The 16,042-nt window shown below is 43.4% G+C and overlaps 1 protein-coding gene across 1 annotated transcript in view; it reads left to right on the top strand.

Moving 5' to 3' along the window:
• Positions 1 to 1,616: 1,616 nt before the first annotated feature.
• Positions 1,617 to 16,042, top strand: part of CCNYL1 (cyclin Y like 1) — a 52,903-nt gene continuing 38,477 nt past the window's right edge. Inside the window, exon 1 of the mRNA XM_030580071.1 lies at positions 1,617 to 1,856. Within this exon, the coding sequence (XP_030435931.1) occupies positions 1,643 to 1,856 (214 nt within the window). The 5' untranslated portion in view covers positions 1,617 to 1,642. The remainder of the gene's footprint in view (positions 1,857 to 16,042) is intronic.

The following is a 16,042-nucleotide window of genomic DNA, read 5'->3' as shown; positions in this document are numbered from 1 at the left end:
CAGTATCTAGAGTTATACATTTTTTTGTGGTGATATGTTGCAGAGTCATGCATAGGCTGTATTTATCGTGAACTTTGACTGTGTCATGAGGTATCTTGCCTAGTAATCCATCTTCCCTAGGGTGTAATCTAACATTCCAAACCTCTGAGCAGCTGTTAGATAGCTGCTATTTACAACAAACAAACAAAACCTCCAACATTTATTGGGGAAAGGTAGGTTTTTCCCTCCATCAACTGTAGGGGTTTCCCCCTCCAAACCACACTGGTTTAAAAGTAGGATGGGAAATATTCAGTCCTGGTGATGGATTTATGGTTCCTTATCTCTCAAACCAACCCCATTAGGCATGTGGATTTTCTCATGGGAATCCTGTTTCCTTACTGCGATACAGCACTTGTTTCTAGCCCAAGCAGCTTGGGAGACCTTATCTTACAATGTCAAAATTGTGACTTTAGATGAATTTAGAGCCCTCTTCTTCTGAACTCTATGCTGTTGGACTTCTGATACTTAAGTTTCCTGCTTTAGAGGCTGAGGGATAAATATATGCATTGTCACTAAAAATGTTTAAAACTCACATTTTAGACATATAGATTTTTCCATAAAATGAACTTAGATTTGAAACTCAGTAGGACCATCTTTCTGGGTTGTGCATGTACACTGCATCCCAGAAGGGAACTCCACTCCCTGATTGGGGCCTCTGCCTGCTACTGTAATACAAATTAAAAAAAATGCGTGCCATACAGGGAGTGGTATGCTACAAACATTTTTCTCAGCACTCATCTGGGCACTGGCAGTTTGATCAACCCACAGTCAGGCTGACAAAACGTTTCTATCCCCTGACCCCTTTTGTGAGTGCACTATATTCGATTTGACCTCTTCTTGTCTACTATGAAAACTTCTACCTGTGGACCCTAGGGAACTATTCAAACTGGATGAGCTGAACAGCTTTTAAGTCTGGCTGAGGCTAGACTATGTAAATGGATCTTGTTTGGGTGAAGTCACCTCAGATCTCGTCTACACTAAGGCTCTAATCCGCATAAAAATGACTTGTAAAACGTGCCCAGGCTGAGTGGGCCATAAGGGAACCATATGGACCGGCCTCAATTGGTCCCCTCTACTGCATCTTTCACCTCCATTCTTGCCGGCTCTAGTGCAGGGCCTGTCCCTGGAGGTTGCAGGGATTAGGCTCAGCAGCTGCTAGCAGCACGGCTCAGTTTCCCCGGCGCACTGGAGGTGTGTGGGATGGGACAGGGCCAGGTCAGCAACGTCCCCACCCCGGGAAGCGACTAGTGTAGCCTGCAGCTGCCCCTGCCCTTCCCACGCCGCAGGAGTGTGTGGGGGAGGGGGAGGTGGGAGGGGAGCAGTGATGGGAGGGGCTGAGGGGGAGGAGCAAGGATGGGAGAGGGAGGAGCAGGGGCTTCCCAGATCACGTGATGCGGCGGCCCCAGTCCGTTCTTGCCCTCTGATTGGCTGTCCGGCATCAGGTGACGGGCGGGGCGTTTCCCCGGGGCTCCTGGGAAGGCGGCGGCGGCGGCGCTCGCGCTCCATGAGCCGTAGCTGAGGCAGCTGCCGGGTGCGTGGCGGGATGCGGCGCTGCGCCCGCCTGGGAGCCGCGTAGCGGGGCCGGGGGCTCCGGCCGGGCCCCATGGGGAACACGGTCACCTGCTGCGTGTCCCCGGACACCAGCCCCAAGCTCGGCCGGGCCCGCGCGGGGGGCGGCGGCGGGGCCGCGCCGGGGAGCGAGCGCCGGGCGGACGCTTACCAGGTAGCGGCGGCCGCGGCGGAGGCCGAGTCGGGGGACTCGGATCCTGGGGGCGGCCCCCACCTGCAGCACATCAGCGACCGGGAGTTCCCGGATGGTGAGCGGCGGAGCGAGCGGCCCGAGGGGGAGGGGAGGGTCAGAAGGGGAGGGGGACCGGACCGGACCTGGGGGATGTAGCGAGGGGCCGGGCAGAGCGAGGGGGGGTCTGCCCTCAGGTGACATGTGGTTGCGCCCTGCTGATGGGGGCACCGTGGGCGTGGCAGCCCACGGGTACCGGCCTTGCCCTTGCGCTGTGATGGACCCTGCTTCGCCCCACTCCCGAAGGGAGCCCCCAGCACTGCGGTGGGAGGGGGTGAGGCTGCTGCCTGATGAATCTATCGCTTATTGGAGGCGCCCCCCATTTCTTTGGGATGGGTCCCCATGGATACCCAGCTCCGTACAGGGGATGCTGCCCAGCCACCTCTCTCATCCCTTGCCCCCCCGATGGGCTGGCTGCAGGGAATGTGCTGGCGAGGCAAGATGCAGCATACATTCTTCTGCTCCTTGGGTGGCTAAGGACTGAATCAGCTTCTCATTTGGACACGTAACTGCTCTTGAGGCGCTCTGAACATCCGTGCTGTAATTCGCATCTTAATTTTCTTTAGTGTTGCACTGCTTCCCTAGATGGCCTTCTGTAGGTCATGATGTAGCTGAAACAAAGATTTATTGGGTATTTGTAAATTTTATAATTCTTATAGGTTGCTGGGTTTTCTTCATTTTCTAGAACAATTTATTTTTGGCTTGAAACTAAACAGAAATATCAAGTCAAAGAACTTTTCTTAAGGAAGTTAGGGGAGGATCAGAAATAAGGCTTAGAATGGAAAACTACTGGCAAGCTTAAAGGGATGTTATTTGCTTGCAATCTGGTCAGTGTCTTAAAAAAAAAAGTTAAAAGTTGCTGTAGGTTCTACAGTTTAACCTGAAATTCACTGTCAAATTTTGTGGTTTCACAAGATTTTCCTCCTAGACTGTGTGGAAGCCCCACCCAAGAGGAGAGACCAACTCAACAGACAAAACAGTGAAACAGGCTGTAGACAATCAATCTCTGTAGAGTTTTTCTTTAAATTTTAGCTGCCAATGGTAATATCAGTAAGTAAAACACTTCCAGGTGGAACTGTGTGTTTTACATTGATGATAGCCCTTTAACTTTGGAGTCCTAACTACCATCATAACTTTTGTGGAGCTGACAATAGTTGCTGCATTCCCAGTCTCCATTTAGCTGAAAGAATGAGGAGGATTGGAGGGTAAGGGGATTATTAAATTATAAAGATTGTGTGTAATGTGACATCACCCTCAGAGACAAGGACAATTTATAAACCATCCCCACAGGGAGCTAAATTACAGCAGTAGACTCATTGTGGTTCTGCACTTACTTCCCCATTGGCTCAAGGATTCCAGATGTTTCACTGCAGTCTGAACAGCAAACTTGGGTGTGAACATAATTGTTCTGTAGTGTTTCAAATCTCTCAACTGCACCTACCACCTAAGTAGAGCTGACAGGGCCATGCTGTGGTGGGAATTGTTTAGACATCACCTGATGTCTTACTGGTGCTCTGTGTGTGAGAACTTCGGTTCAAATGGTATTACACTCAGGGCTTGTCTACATCAGAAAGTGGCAGCACTGGTGAGGGAGTTACAGCGCTGCAACTTTGAAGGTGTACACATCTGCAGGGCATCACCAGCGCTGCAACTCCCTGTTTGCAGCGCTGGCCGTACTCCCGTTTTGTCTCGGGTGTAGAGGATCCAGCGCTGGTGATCCAGCGCTGGTAATCCAATGTAGACACTTACCAGCGCTTTTCTTGACCTCCGTGGAAGGAGGAAGCCTCTGGTAATCAAGCTGGTCTCCTTTCCCGGTTTGCTCTCGCGTTCCCGGAACCCCGAGCAAGCAGGTCTCCTTCCCTGCGGTTTGCAGGGTGGCTCCGGGAACGCGAGAGCAAACCGCGGCGAAGCTGGTCTCCTTTCCCGGTTTGCTCTCGCGTTCCCGGAACCCCCCTTGAAGCCACCCAACAGCGCTGCAGTGTGGCCACATCTAACACCACTTGCAGCGCTGGTTGCTATAAGTGTGGCCACTCTGCAGCGCTGGCCCTATACAGCTGTACTAATACAGCTGTAACAACCAGCGCTGCAAAATTTTAGATGTAGACATGGCCTCAGTCTTTCACATTTCATGACTGTCTGCTTGACATCTTTAACTTCTGACTTGTATAAGAGAGCTTTGCCATCCCATTTCATGATAAGCACCGCCACTCTACAAAATACACACAGTTCAAAAGAGACAGCATGTTTGCCATCTGGTGTGTAGGATGCCTGCAGTAACATTTAACATTGGTCTTCCATTCTTGTTCCTGAATTTTAGGGACACATTTTTGGCAGTCATTTAGAAACTGGCTGCAGAGGAGTATGAGAAAACTGTCAGAAATGGAAGATTTAAACAGCTATGGTTCTGCACACAGGACCATATGGCATAGCTGTTTTTATAGAAATGAAACTAAATAGAATAACCAACTTTCCAGATTTCCTCTGAGACAGCTGTGTAATGCTGCAATGGAAAAAGTCACATTTACAGTTTAGGAAAAGGAAAATCCTAATCATGCAAGAAACTGTTATGGAATTTATGAACTATTTCCTCCTAATTGTCTTTGGGTGGGAGTGGGTGGGTTTAAATTCTCTAATAAAGATTCTAGTAATCTGATAAATGCCTAAACTAAATAAAGCTGCTCAGAAATAAGGGCTGTGTTTGTCTGAATCTCTCAACTATGTAATCACTTCAGTTTTGATCCAGTGCTGAATAGCTATGGTAAGCTTAATTGTGAGTTCATCCCAATGTCAGAATTGGCCTTGGAGAAGAGACGCATTTAATTTTCTGGGTTTGCAAACTTATGACAGTACTGTACAATCAAAGGATAACATAGTAGCTATTTAACACAGATTGGCTTTGAGGTTGTGGAAATTTTGATCTTGAGGTTGGACATAATTCTAGAATTTGTGATAGGCACAAATTAGACAAGTTATAAGACTTTCAGAGGCATAGTTATTCATACAACATTGCTCTTAATTCATTTTTATGTTGCCTTTGGTAAATTAGGCCTTATTGCAAGAAATCACTGTCTGTTTCCTGTCTCTATTAATATTATTGTATGTCTTGGAGAAGCAACCAGCTTAACCATGAAAGTTATTTACTTCCAGGTAATAACCATAGGGGAGCCAAACAAAGAAATCAATTATAAACAAATTTGTTACTTTTAATATTATAAAAGTCAGGTTTAGAAAACTATAACTGATCACACAGGTCCGGGTCAGAAGGCTCTATCTAGAGAGAGAGCTGAGTTCTCACCACTCCGTGAAGCTTGAATTCATTGGGGTTCCCAGATGGTGGTAGCTGAGGGTCCAGAGTGTGGAGACAGGCAGAGCCCCCAGCATGATCAGTCAGGAGAAGATAAACTCCCAGTGGAACTGATGCAGATGTTGGATACAGGCATCAGAGCACTTACTTAAGCATGGGTAGGGGGTTTTGTAGGGAAAGAACAATGGTTCAAGGGAGAACACTAGATTTGTTCATTGGGTAAACTAATGGCTCAAGGGAGTATACCAAAGTTGTTTTGTTCAGGCTAGACAATAGGAGCTGATCATTCCTGGCTATGGGCAGTGTTCCTTCAAGGGAGCTCACAGTGCAGTTAGGCAGCATCAGTATTTTGGATACCAATAAAGGATATTTTTACTAGAATTGGTCTGATAACTATCGAGCAGGAGGTGTGCAAGTGTGGGTTCATTAACGTATGGAACAGAGATCTCCCATCATGCACTGCTTCCCTGCTTTTCTGGTCCCATAGTTCAGTGCGGTTCTTGCCTTGGAATCTGTTCTCCATTCTGTATGCTAATAGGCATGCTTCCCTGTCCCATCTTTGATGCAGATGAGGCTAGGGGAGTTTCCTTGTCACCCCAGTCTGGAGGGGTTTAGATGTGTCTTCCACTGCCTTTTTTCATTGCTTTTTGTAAGTCTTCTGATTGGCTTTGGTTCAAGCAGAGGTGGGAGGGGGGTGCTTTCGTGAGTCAGACAAGTTGGATACTGCACCCTGGTTCCCCAAGAACAGAGGTAACAGGTAACACTAGTGTCTGAAAATGATGATAGACATCTTGCTCAATTTCTGGCTTGAATAGAATTCTCTCTGAAGTGCTCTTTGAGTGGGGACGATGATAAAGCAGGGATTACACTTTAAATTCACACTTTAACTCTCTCTCGCCTTTGTTTTGCTGAAATTGAATGTTTCAGTGACAACAGGAACTTGACAGTTAACAGCTGAGACTTAGCACTGTTAACCTGTTTGCATTGGAGTATGGTGCTGATGTGTGCCTGTATCTTAAACTGGAAATGGTCCCCAGTTTACCAGCATAGTATCTTAACAGCACGTTTTAAACTATTGTTGGTTTGATGGATAAACCAAGATTTGATACTTAGAAAAAGACAGTGCTCAAACTACACTGCATAAATCCAAACCAGTTAGGATCTGTTTTTGTTGTCGAAGAAACATCTTCACTCCAATTGTAACTTGAGTTACATATTCAGTGAATATGTACAGCTGAATAAATCCCTAATATTTTTGTTACCACAAATTGGCCTATCCTATATTCAGGATTGAATTACAGTAAGCAGTTATTAGCATCTATTAACTGTACTGATGACACATGCTACAGCTCATTGGACTTCAATATGAATACTCATTAAATTTAGTCATTTAAAAAGTTCCTATACTTATTGCAGGCTGATGGTTTACGGTTCTGATCTGAGGTCAATTGAATCAAGTCCTCCTAGGGAGGATAGTATGGTGCACTGTCCAAGCAAGGTTGGTTAATAGCACTACTTGCATTACATGAATCAAATCCATGTGAGAAATCTGCATGTATCAAATCTGAATTTCAAAGAAGTCAATACTTTTGGAGGATATATGTGGGGAAGAGAGGAAGCTGATCAGAAGAGGAAGAAAATGAGAGGTAGAGCTGACATAACCAGCACTGGGTTGAACTAAGAATTGGGATAACCAGGAATGGGGAAGAGAGCCAGGCAAGATTAGGAGAAGCACCAGGTGGGGTGAAATAACCACTTGCGGTTAAGATAAAGATCAGGGCTAAAAAAGAATGGAAAAACATAGGCTTCACTTCTCTCTCCCCTTCACTATCTGTCTAGGATGAGAACCTTACTACTGGAATACAGCACAGTACTTGGTTCTTGTTTTGACAAACATGTCATCTTATTTTCTTCCCCTTTGACTAGTTAGATAAATTTATTCTAATACTGACAAAGTCCCATTCAAAAGATGAAGGCTCTCCAGAGGAGTGCAGAAGCAGTTGCCTAACCTGCAGGAAGGCATAATCTGTGAAGTCTGTCTGTCTGTCTATCTGTCTGTCATGATGAATATACAGTGCAATAATACATTGATGAACTATAGTCTATCCGCAGATCTTCATTTTAGATATCTAAGCACTATTCCATTTTATAGAATAACATGTCAAATAGCCTGAAGTGTGTGGGTGTTTTGCTCTTTTTGATCTTGGTAAAACTGTTTGCAAGCTAAATCAAAAATAAACTTTGATGCAAGGAGTCAACTTTTCCCCATGATGGAAACTGCTTGTGCATCAAAGACTTAACCAGCTTATGTTGTATCTTATTTTGTGGCTCGTTGTATTTGAAGAGCAGTAGTGAAGTGGTGCATTCAGTTGTCTGCTGAGGTAAAAGATGAAGTTGCTGGTGGAAGACATGCTTTGCTCGACACAATCACAATCTATTTTTGTTTTGTTTGTCTTGTCCTGTTTCAGGCTTGCTGTCCTGTTTGCATTCTGGGTTTTATCCTTATGATCTTCTTGCTCATCTCTTTAATCTCTCCCTCTTGTGATCTTCTATTTTTCCCAGAATTACAAATGGTATAACATCTTCACACATACCTGCAGCGTGTTTGCTCAATTCTTGACTCCCTACGTTACCTAAAATGCATCTTCCTGCTAGTAGGTACAGTGGAACCTCAGAGTTACGAACGGACCAATCAACCACGCCTTATTTGGACCTGGAAGTACACAATCAAGCAGCAGCAGTATAGTACTGTCGTAAACATAAACTACTGGGGGGAAAAGGGAAAGCTACTGTTCAGAAGAAAAATGTTAAGTTTCAAAACTGTATTAAGTCAATGTTCAGTTGTAAACTTTTGAAAAAACACCATAACGTTTTGTTCAGAGTTACAAACATGTCAGACTTATGAGTAACCTCCCTTTCCAAGGTGCTCTTAACTTTAAGGTTCTGTTGTAGTTGACACCTGATCAGAGGTCAACTTAATGAGTTCCCATTGGATAGGTGGAAATGAGGGGGTGGATCAGAATGTCTTCCCCATGAATGTACTGTATCCATGTGGTAGTTGACCATGAAGCAAAACACCGGTGTTGTGTTTCCCACTTTTTCTTCCATGCTTAGATGCTACTAGTAACCAAAGAATCTCTCTTGTTCTCCTCTCTGTTTTTCCTCCATTAAATTCTGCAAATAATTCCATAACCAGGGATTCTTATGGCATGGTAATCAGTCTGTGGCTTGTATCTACAGTTCCAGTTCATGAGAAGCTAAGTGTAGTTTATATGGAAAGGCAACTTATTTTATTAACTTATGATAGCATGATCCCACAGGGCAGTGGAGCTGCTATGTGGAACTCTTCTCTTGGCTATTAAAATTTCAAGAAAGATTGCTTTCCATGTAACTTTGGAAATGCTAGATAAAATATTCAACAATAAGAGCGTATAACAGTAGCTTGGTTTGATGAAACTTACAAAATAAAGGAAATTCAGGATTAAATTTCAGCTCTCTACTTTCTCCAAATATTGAGAGCTCTGTTTGCTATTGTATTGTAATTCCTCTCATCTTAAATAAGACTTACTACTTTTGATTTTTGTTGTTACTGTAAAGTATTGACCCAGCTGCAGAAAGGGCCGGGGGAGGAGGGGAATGGGAACAGATGCGGATGGCAACTGTAAAGTGCAAAAGAGTGGGAAGAGAAAAATCACTGGAGTAAACGTCAAAATTTAAAGTAGGAGAAGCTTTTAAAATAGCATTTCAGGTCTGCCCCCATCCGACTCCCTTGCAGTGAGACTCCCTTTCCTTTTTTGCCTTGTTTAGGCGGCTTTTGTCTTGCTTTTCCCTGCTCAGGTCTCATGCCCAGAAACAGCAGGGGGAAGGTGGCTAAGAGCCTTCATGGATATCTCCGAGCCTGCTTGGAGCCTACAGTGGGTTCATGCCGAAAGAAAAGAGTTAGCTAATGGGAAGTGGGTGGGGACCGTGAGACTTTTTGCTGCTGAGTGTGGGAGCTAACTTCAGGCTTTTAACAGCACTTCCTTTAGTAGCTGGGAAGAACAGGGAGGTGGGGCTGGGAGTGTGGGGTAGAACATTTAGTGTGAAATTGGAGCTGAGATCTCAGATACGCATCACTCGCTTTAGAACTCTAACTAAAACTGTATTTCTTTTTATGGTTCTGAGGTAACTTTTTTTCATTTTATTCCTTATCCATACAAATGGAACTGAGAATATGAAAAAATATTATATAGAAATAGATATACAAAGTGAAATAAAACACTATTTTCAGTGTCCATAAGGAAGATAAACTGAAAACCTACATCAGAAAGAAGGTGGTGACTGCGCTCAGAGAACTCTTTGCATAAATTCAAGCACAGTAAAGCAAGAATACTAAAATTAATAAAATCAAAAACGTGGATTGATACAAATTGGGATTTTTAGGTTAAATCCCAATTTGAGTTTAATAAAATTCTGAGTTGTTAAAGAAACATACTGATGTACAGAAAACTGCCTTCCATTGTTGAAATTCTTAACTTCTTTTTTTACTGTGTTTGTGCAACATTATACCTAATACTGGCTCAATATCAGTTGCGACAGGAGTAAACCCTTTACACTGTTGAAACTGAGCAGCCCTTACAAAACTAAAAAAAAAAATCAAACTAAAAATTACATTTTAATCAAACCTCTTACAGAACAAAATGTTAAAGGCTGAGAAGTTAGGCTACCGATAACCAAAACTGCTATGAAGAGAGAATTTGAGCTGATGCCTGAAGTGACCTTTAAAAGGAAGTTTGAAAAGTTCTCTAGTAACTTTTATGAAAGTCAGAGCATCATATTTTCAGCATTTAAAATTCTTACTGAGGGAAGGTATTGTTGCATTTTCACTTCACTGTTTAAACTGAAGTTAAAAAACCCCACAACCTCCCTATAATCAGATGGCCTACTATGCAAATTAGTACCTAATACACTGCATTATTTTAATTTTATCTGTAGAGACTAGATGGAGTCTGACTTGCCAGATTATTGGTCCATCATTTCTGGTAATAGTTAACCCCTGACTTCCTTGTAAAGCATTCCCTGTAGTACACCAGACAAAGTGTACATGAAGAAACAGTGAGGAAAATGCCTTTTTTTAACCTCTGGGGTGATCCGTTTTGGCTGAGAAGCCTGAGATACGGCTACCCATACTTTAATGTACAAAAATGTTTTTAAATATAAAAATCTGTAACTTTCTAAAAATTCCAGGGTCTATTTTAACTTGTGCTAACGAATTCCAAATGCTGAGGAAATGCAAGAGGTTAGTGCAAACAGGGAGGAAAAAGACAGTTTAAAGTTGGTTTTTTAACCACCCAACTAAATGGCACATTGAGTTTGTATTAAATTTTTTAATTGCTGTATTAAAATGTGGTCCATTTGTCACATCTTATTTCATTTGGGTTTCCATTTTCCTTCGCTCCCCCAGATACAAAATGTTGAGGATGTTTCTCTCTCCTTCTGTAAATTTTGTAATTGGTTTTATTTTTCCCTCTGGAATTCTTGGTCCCTTTCACAGTCTGACTCTGCCCACCCAAAATCCTTTTGCTACTGCACACACAGCTCCAGGTGATGGACTCCTGTTCAATTTCTCTCAGTCCCTGAAAGGCCTGATTAGTGCATGTGGTGGAATGGGCATGTATTTTTTGTTTTAGGTTCCTTAGCAGGGGGCTAAGAGTTAAATTGACTAGGACTTTGTTGGTTTTGCTGTGAAGGAGATTGAGTACCACAGGGACTTCTGAAAATGCAAAACCTTTAATACCACATCCAGTGTCAATCCATGAACAGTATACAAATACTTTGCAATATCCTTATTTATTTCATCATTGTGTCATACAAAAAGCAATTTCCCTTTGTATTTATTTGTCGTCTGAAGTCCTGGTCCTTGGAGATTATCATTTCTTCAGCAGTGACCAATGGTGTATTTCTTTGATGATGAAAATAGGATTGGACTTTCAATGGAGAATGAACTGATAGGAGTTTCTAAAGATCCTGCTGTCACGCAAGTCTTGGTTTAAAGTTTTCTTACTCAGCAGACCTATTATATTCAGAGCCACGTTAGTTTACTTTAGTTGCTAAAATGCAGTAATCCTCCCCCAGAGTCAATCTGGCAATGGGAGGTTGAGTTGGATTCAGTTTCCTCTGAATTGACTGTGGAATGGTTTACTAAGTTCCTGTGCAAATTCATGGAAAATGGAACTAAGGGTTTAATTTGAAGACTCCGTGGCATAAGTATAACTGAGAGCATAACTTGCCTTGCAGCATCTTTATTACTGGTGCTGACGCATGGAAGACAAAGAGCTCACCTGGATTTTCAGTGTGTGTGTGAAATTTGCAGGGCTTGTGATTCTTCATGTTAGAAGTAAATGGAGCACATTTGATTTGGAAACTAAACCCCACAGTAATTAGTCACTCTGAACATAAATGCACTAAAATGGTTTGAAGGAAATGGATCATGAAACACCACTTTATCTTCATTCATAACTGTGTTAGGGAATAACAGACTTTGTACTTTCTGAAAGTTATTGGCATACGTATAAGTCTGTTGTCTTAACTTATTGTGAGTGTTAAATAGCGTGGACCTTCCTGTTCTGGTAGATAGTGAAATAAGGGCAGTACAGCTGTTAATCAAAGTTTCAGACTGCTTGGCTGGGGACGAAATCCAGCCCAGAACAAAGAAAAGAAACGATTTTATGACTTAAAATGGTTTAAGTATGTGCTATATCACAGTGTTAGTGCTTTGAGCAATACTGCTGTCCAATGAAGCAATGGATGAGGATAATGCTACCATAGGAAATGCAATATTTTAGTGTTCTCCTGCAATGAGTTCACTTGCTAGAAAACTGTTATGGGGGTTGTTTTTAGATAAGAGTGACATCTAGTCTGTTAGCCACATTCTAACTCGTGAATGTAGCTAGGATAATGCAATGTAAAGCACCTCTGCATTCTTAGTATGTAAAGGCTAATTATGGAGGTGCTGAGTAAAAGTAAAAACTGGGTGCTGGCCTAGTGTTGTAGCAAGAACATAAGATCTCGAGTTGTGAGTTGGTAAAGGATGGTTGCTTCTAGCAGTAATGTGATTTTCCTGGTTTTAGGGGTGTGGGGGAAGATGCATATTAGCATCAGTGCATCGAACAGTAGCACTGGTGTTTGCAGAGATTACTGTTTGCCTGCATTTCAGACTACAGCCATTGTGGGGAAGATGCTCATAGATGAAAGTGTTGTAGAATAATGAAGCGTGATCAGAAACCTACTTTAGTTCCATGCCACTTTATCCGAGCAAGGTGGTCTAATAATTTGACAAGCTGAGGCACTTTGTGAATAAATTTCATTTTCTAAGGAGAAGTAAAGGAATGGGAAGAAAAGGGGTTTTTTTGTGTGCTAAATTGTGTATTTTGCTTCTGATTTCAGGACAAAATGTCTTAGTAATGTTGTAGTTACTATGGTTGTGATTATACGCTGCAGTGACTTGACTTCACAGTTGTCTGAGAGCTTTCCTTTCCCCACTTTACTTCAAATTGTGGGCTTGATTGAAAAAAAATTTATTATGAGGAGACTGTGTTTTGACTTCTGCTGGACTGGTAGCCAATAAAACTAAAGTTCACTTTCTCCCCTCCCTGTAATTCTGTGCTTTTTCAGAAGATAGTCCTTTTACTTCCTCCCTCTGCAAGGCCACTTGTCAAACTTGATGATCTTTCAGTTGTCCTGGAGTAGTAGCCGACAATGACTTAAAAGCACATCGTCTCCAAAGCTGAGTGTGCTGGTTTCTGGCTCACAGATGCTGCATGCATAAAGGACTAGGTTTGGTCATGAATCCCCTGTGTTACTAGCAGGTCAGCCTTTCCCATGGTTTCTCTCACTGCGCTCCACTTGCTTTCTTGTCTTCCTCACTGCTCTGACGTCCTTCCTGTGTTCTGCTTTGTTCATCACCTCTGCTGTTGCTCCTGCTTATAGCACTTGCCCAGCAACACAGAGGGAAGTACTGGAAAAGTGAAACTGCCACAGCTGACCAGTTTTGTCCTGCATGCGCTGTGGAGGAACAGTGCAGTCATATAGATGCCAATCCTCCATGGCTGCTCAGATGGTAGGGGCTCTGGAGTTGTGAGCTACTAAATGCATCTCTTCGTCCCTTGCATTCTCAGCTGCTGTGGAGGAATGCAGCTCTGCTGTTCCTGCTGGTGCCTTTCACACTGCTGAGGGGATGAGAAGCACTGGTACACATGTAATCCTGATCAGGTGTTGCTGGGGTTTTGTCCCAGAGACAGCACACTATGTTGTCTCAAAGTGGTTTACTAGTGTGTGTAACTAGAAACAAGAAGGGCTGTATCTATATTTCTGGTAGCACTTTCAGCTTTTCACTTTGGCTTCTAGTATCTAATACTAAGAAAGGATTGGCAGAAGAGAAGAAAGAGGAGGCCAAAATAATGGAGGTGGGGTCAGGGTCAATTTAATCCAACAGAGTGTCTTGTCAGTTAGACAAACATCACTTCAGTGGAGCTTCAGAGATGTGAAGAAGCAATAGGGGGTATATCTCACTTGGCTGACTTTTAAGAAAAAAAAAAAAGCAGCATTACTCTTTGCTCTTAACTTTTTTCATCCAATTTTTCACTGAGATATCGTCCCATTATGACAGATTGAGATGTCTGTTCAGTCATTGCCTTTATGCTTTAAAACCACGATACTTGTCCGACAGCCTTTGTATTGCAATGCCTTATAAACATTGGTTTGAATTATGATATGCTATACAGTCTGCTTAGCTAATGATGAAATGTAACTTGCATGATAGAGGAGATGACTGGCATCTAGTAATGAGATACAGAGCACTTCCACTTCTGGGTTGCTGCTTTTTTCCTGTCCAGATTGGTAGTGGCTGGCAGTCAAAGTAGCAACCATCTTAACTATCCAGTCATATATAAAATGTGTTGCTCTTAGTCCATTTCCTAGTGGGCAGGTGTCCATGTTACATAAATCCTCAAAATATTATTATTGTTAAGTATTAAAATTAATACTCTTGTTGACAATCCTGAGTATAGAAACAAAGGAATTAATGGGTGGAGAGAGTAAACCACTCCCTCTTTTTGAGGTGATCCTGCCAAATTGTTACAGCCGATTGTTCAGGACTATGAAGAAGCTTTTTCATGGGCACCATGAGCACTAAACTTACTGTGTGTGTGTGTGTGTGTGTGTGTGTGTGTGTGTGTGTGTGTGTGTGTGTGTGTGTGTGAGAGAGAGAGAGAGAAAAACTGTACAAAGAAATTTTTGCTTTAAGTTTAAAAAAACTGATCAAAGGGATCAGTTTTCTTGATTATGATCTGTTTGAAGTGGGAGGGCTGGAAGAATTAAAAAAAAATCCCCAAACCTTCATATTGCTAGAATAGATCTTTATGCACCATATTTGTATAGTAAGGTTCAGAATTACACTGTTCTGGAACTTGCTGTGTTCAGTCCCAGACTAATGTCAGAACAATACTGTTTGCCATGATCAGTGATGGTTTAAGCCAAATATTTGGCAAATGTCCCAGGGCTAGAAACCAATGTAATGTGCCATTGGGGAATCTTGAATGAAAGGACTGAGAGGAGTATGTTCACCTGACCCGTAACTTGACTTAAGCTATATCTACGCTTTAAATGCTACAGCAGCCCAGTGCTGTAGCATTTCAGTGTAGACCCTCACTACAGTAATAGGAGGGGTTCTCCCAGTGCTGTAGTTAATCCACCTCCCTGGGAGGCGATAGCTAGGTCAATGGAAGTGTAGATGTGCGGACTCACCCCTGCGGCGCCTCCTTCTGGTTGTCCTCAGGGGAATTAGCTCACTTCCAGCCAGGAGCACCCTCTGCAGGCTGGTGATCCGCCTGTCCTCTTGGCCCCTGTGTCCCTCCCTGGACTCTGGTGCCCTTTTAATTGGGGTGCTGCCCCCTAGCAATACCCCACCAATCTGAGTCTCCCTTCCCTGGGGAACCCCCAACCCACTATCCCCACCTTGCCTCAGTTTTGGCTACTGCCCAGTCTCCATCTAGCCCCTGTTCACCGGGGCAAACTGCAGTATCAGCCACTCATCATAGGCAAAGGCGTTTGGACTTGCTGCCCCCTGCAACTCCCAGTACCATTTGGCCTGGGGCTTTCCAGGCAGGAGCTCCCCAGCTCCTCTGCCTTTCCCCAGCCCTGCTCCACTCAGGTACCCTGTGTCTAGCTCTCTGCAGCCAGGCCCTTTTTCTCTCTACAAGCAGAGGGAGAGTACTTGCTCCTGGCCTTTTTATACAGGCCAGCTGTGGTCTGATTAGAGTGTGGCCCAGCTGCTGCCACTTCCCCAATCAGCCCAGCTTTTAGAGCTGCAGTTTTCAAGCCTGCCCAGGCTGCTTTTTAAACCCCTCAGGGCAGGAGCGGGTAACCACCCCGCTACAGGAAAAGTCCTGCCTGCCTAGTTCCCGGAACCCAATAGGTACAGGAAGAACGTCAGTTTAGCTACATTACTCAGGGATGTGGATTTTTCACACTCCTAAGCGACATAGCTGGGTTGACCTAACTTTTCAGTATCGAAGGGGTAGCCGTGTTAGTCTGGATCTATAAAAGCAGCAAAGAATCCTGTGGCACCTTATAGACTAACAGACGTTTTGGAGCATGAGCTTTCTTGGGTGAATACATCTGACAAAGTGGATATTCACCCACGAAAGCTCATGCTACAAAACATCTGTTAGTCTATAAGGTGCCACAGGATTCTTTGCTGCTTTAACTTTTCAGTGCAGACCAGCTCTTACCATGACACATGAGGAACAGATATATTATGGGTAGATGGTGTGTAGCACAGAAGGCTTGTGTGTATGTGCCTGGGGAGAATCCAAGAGATGCATGAAGAGTTGTCACATTATTGTAAGATGTATTATTTTGCC

This window comes from Gopherus evgoodei, chromosome 11 (assembly GCF_007399415.2).
Source record: "Gopherus evgoodei ecotype Sinaloan lineage chromosome 11, rGopEvg1_v1.p, whole genome shotgun sequence".
Classification (NCBI taxonomy): Eukaryota; Metazoa; Chordata; order Testudines; family Testudinidae; genus Gopherus; species Gopherus evgoodei.
The sequence above is the reverse complement of the archived record's forward strand: the minus strand, read 5'-3'. Positions and strand labels throughout refer to the sequence as shown.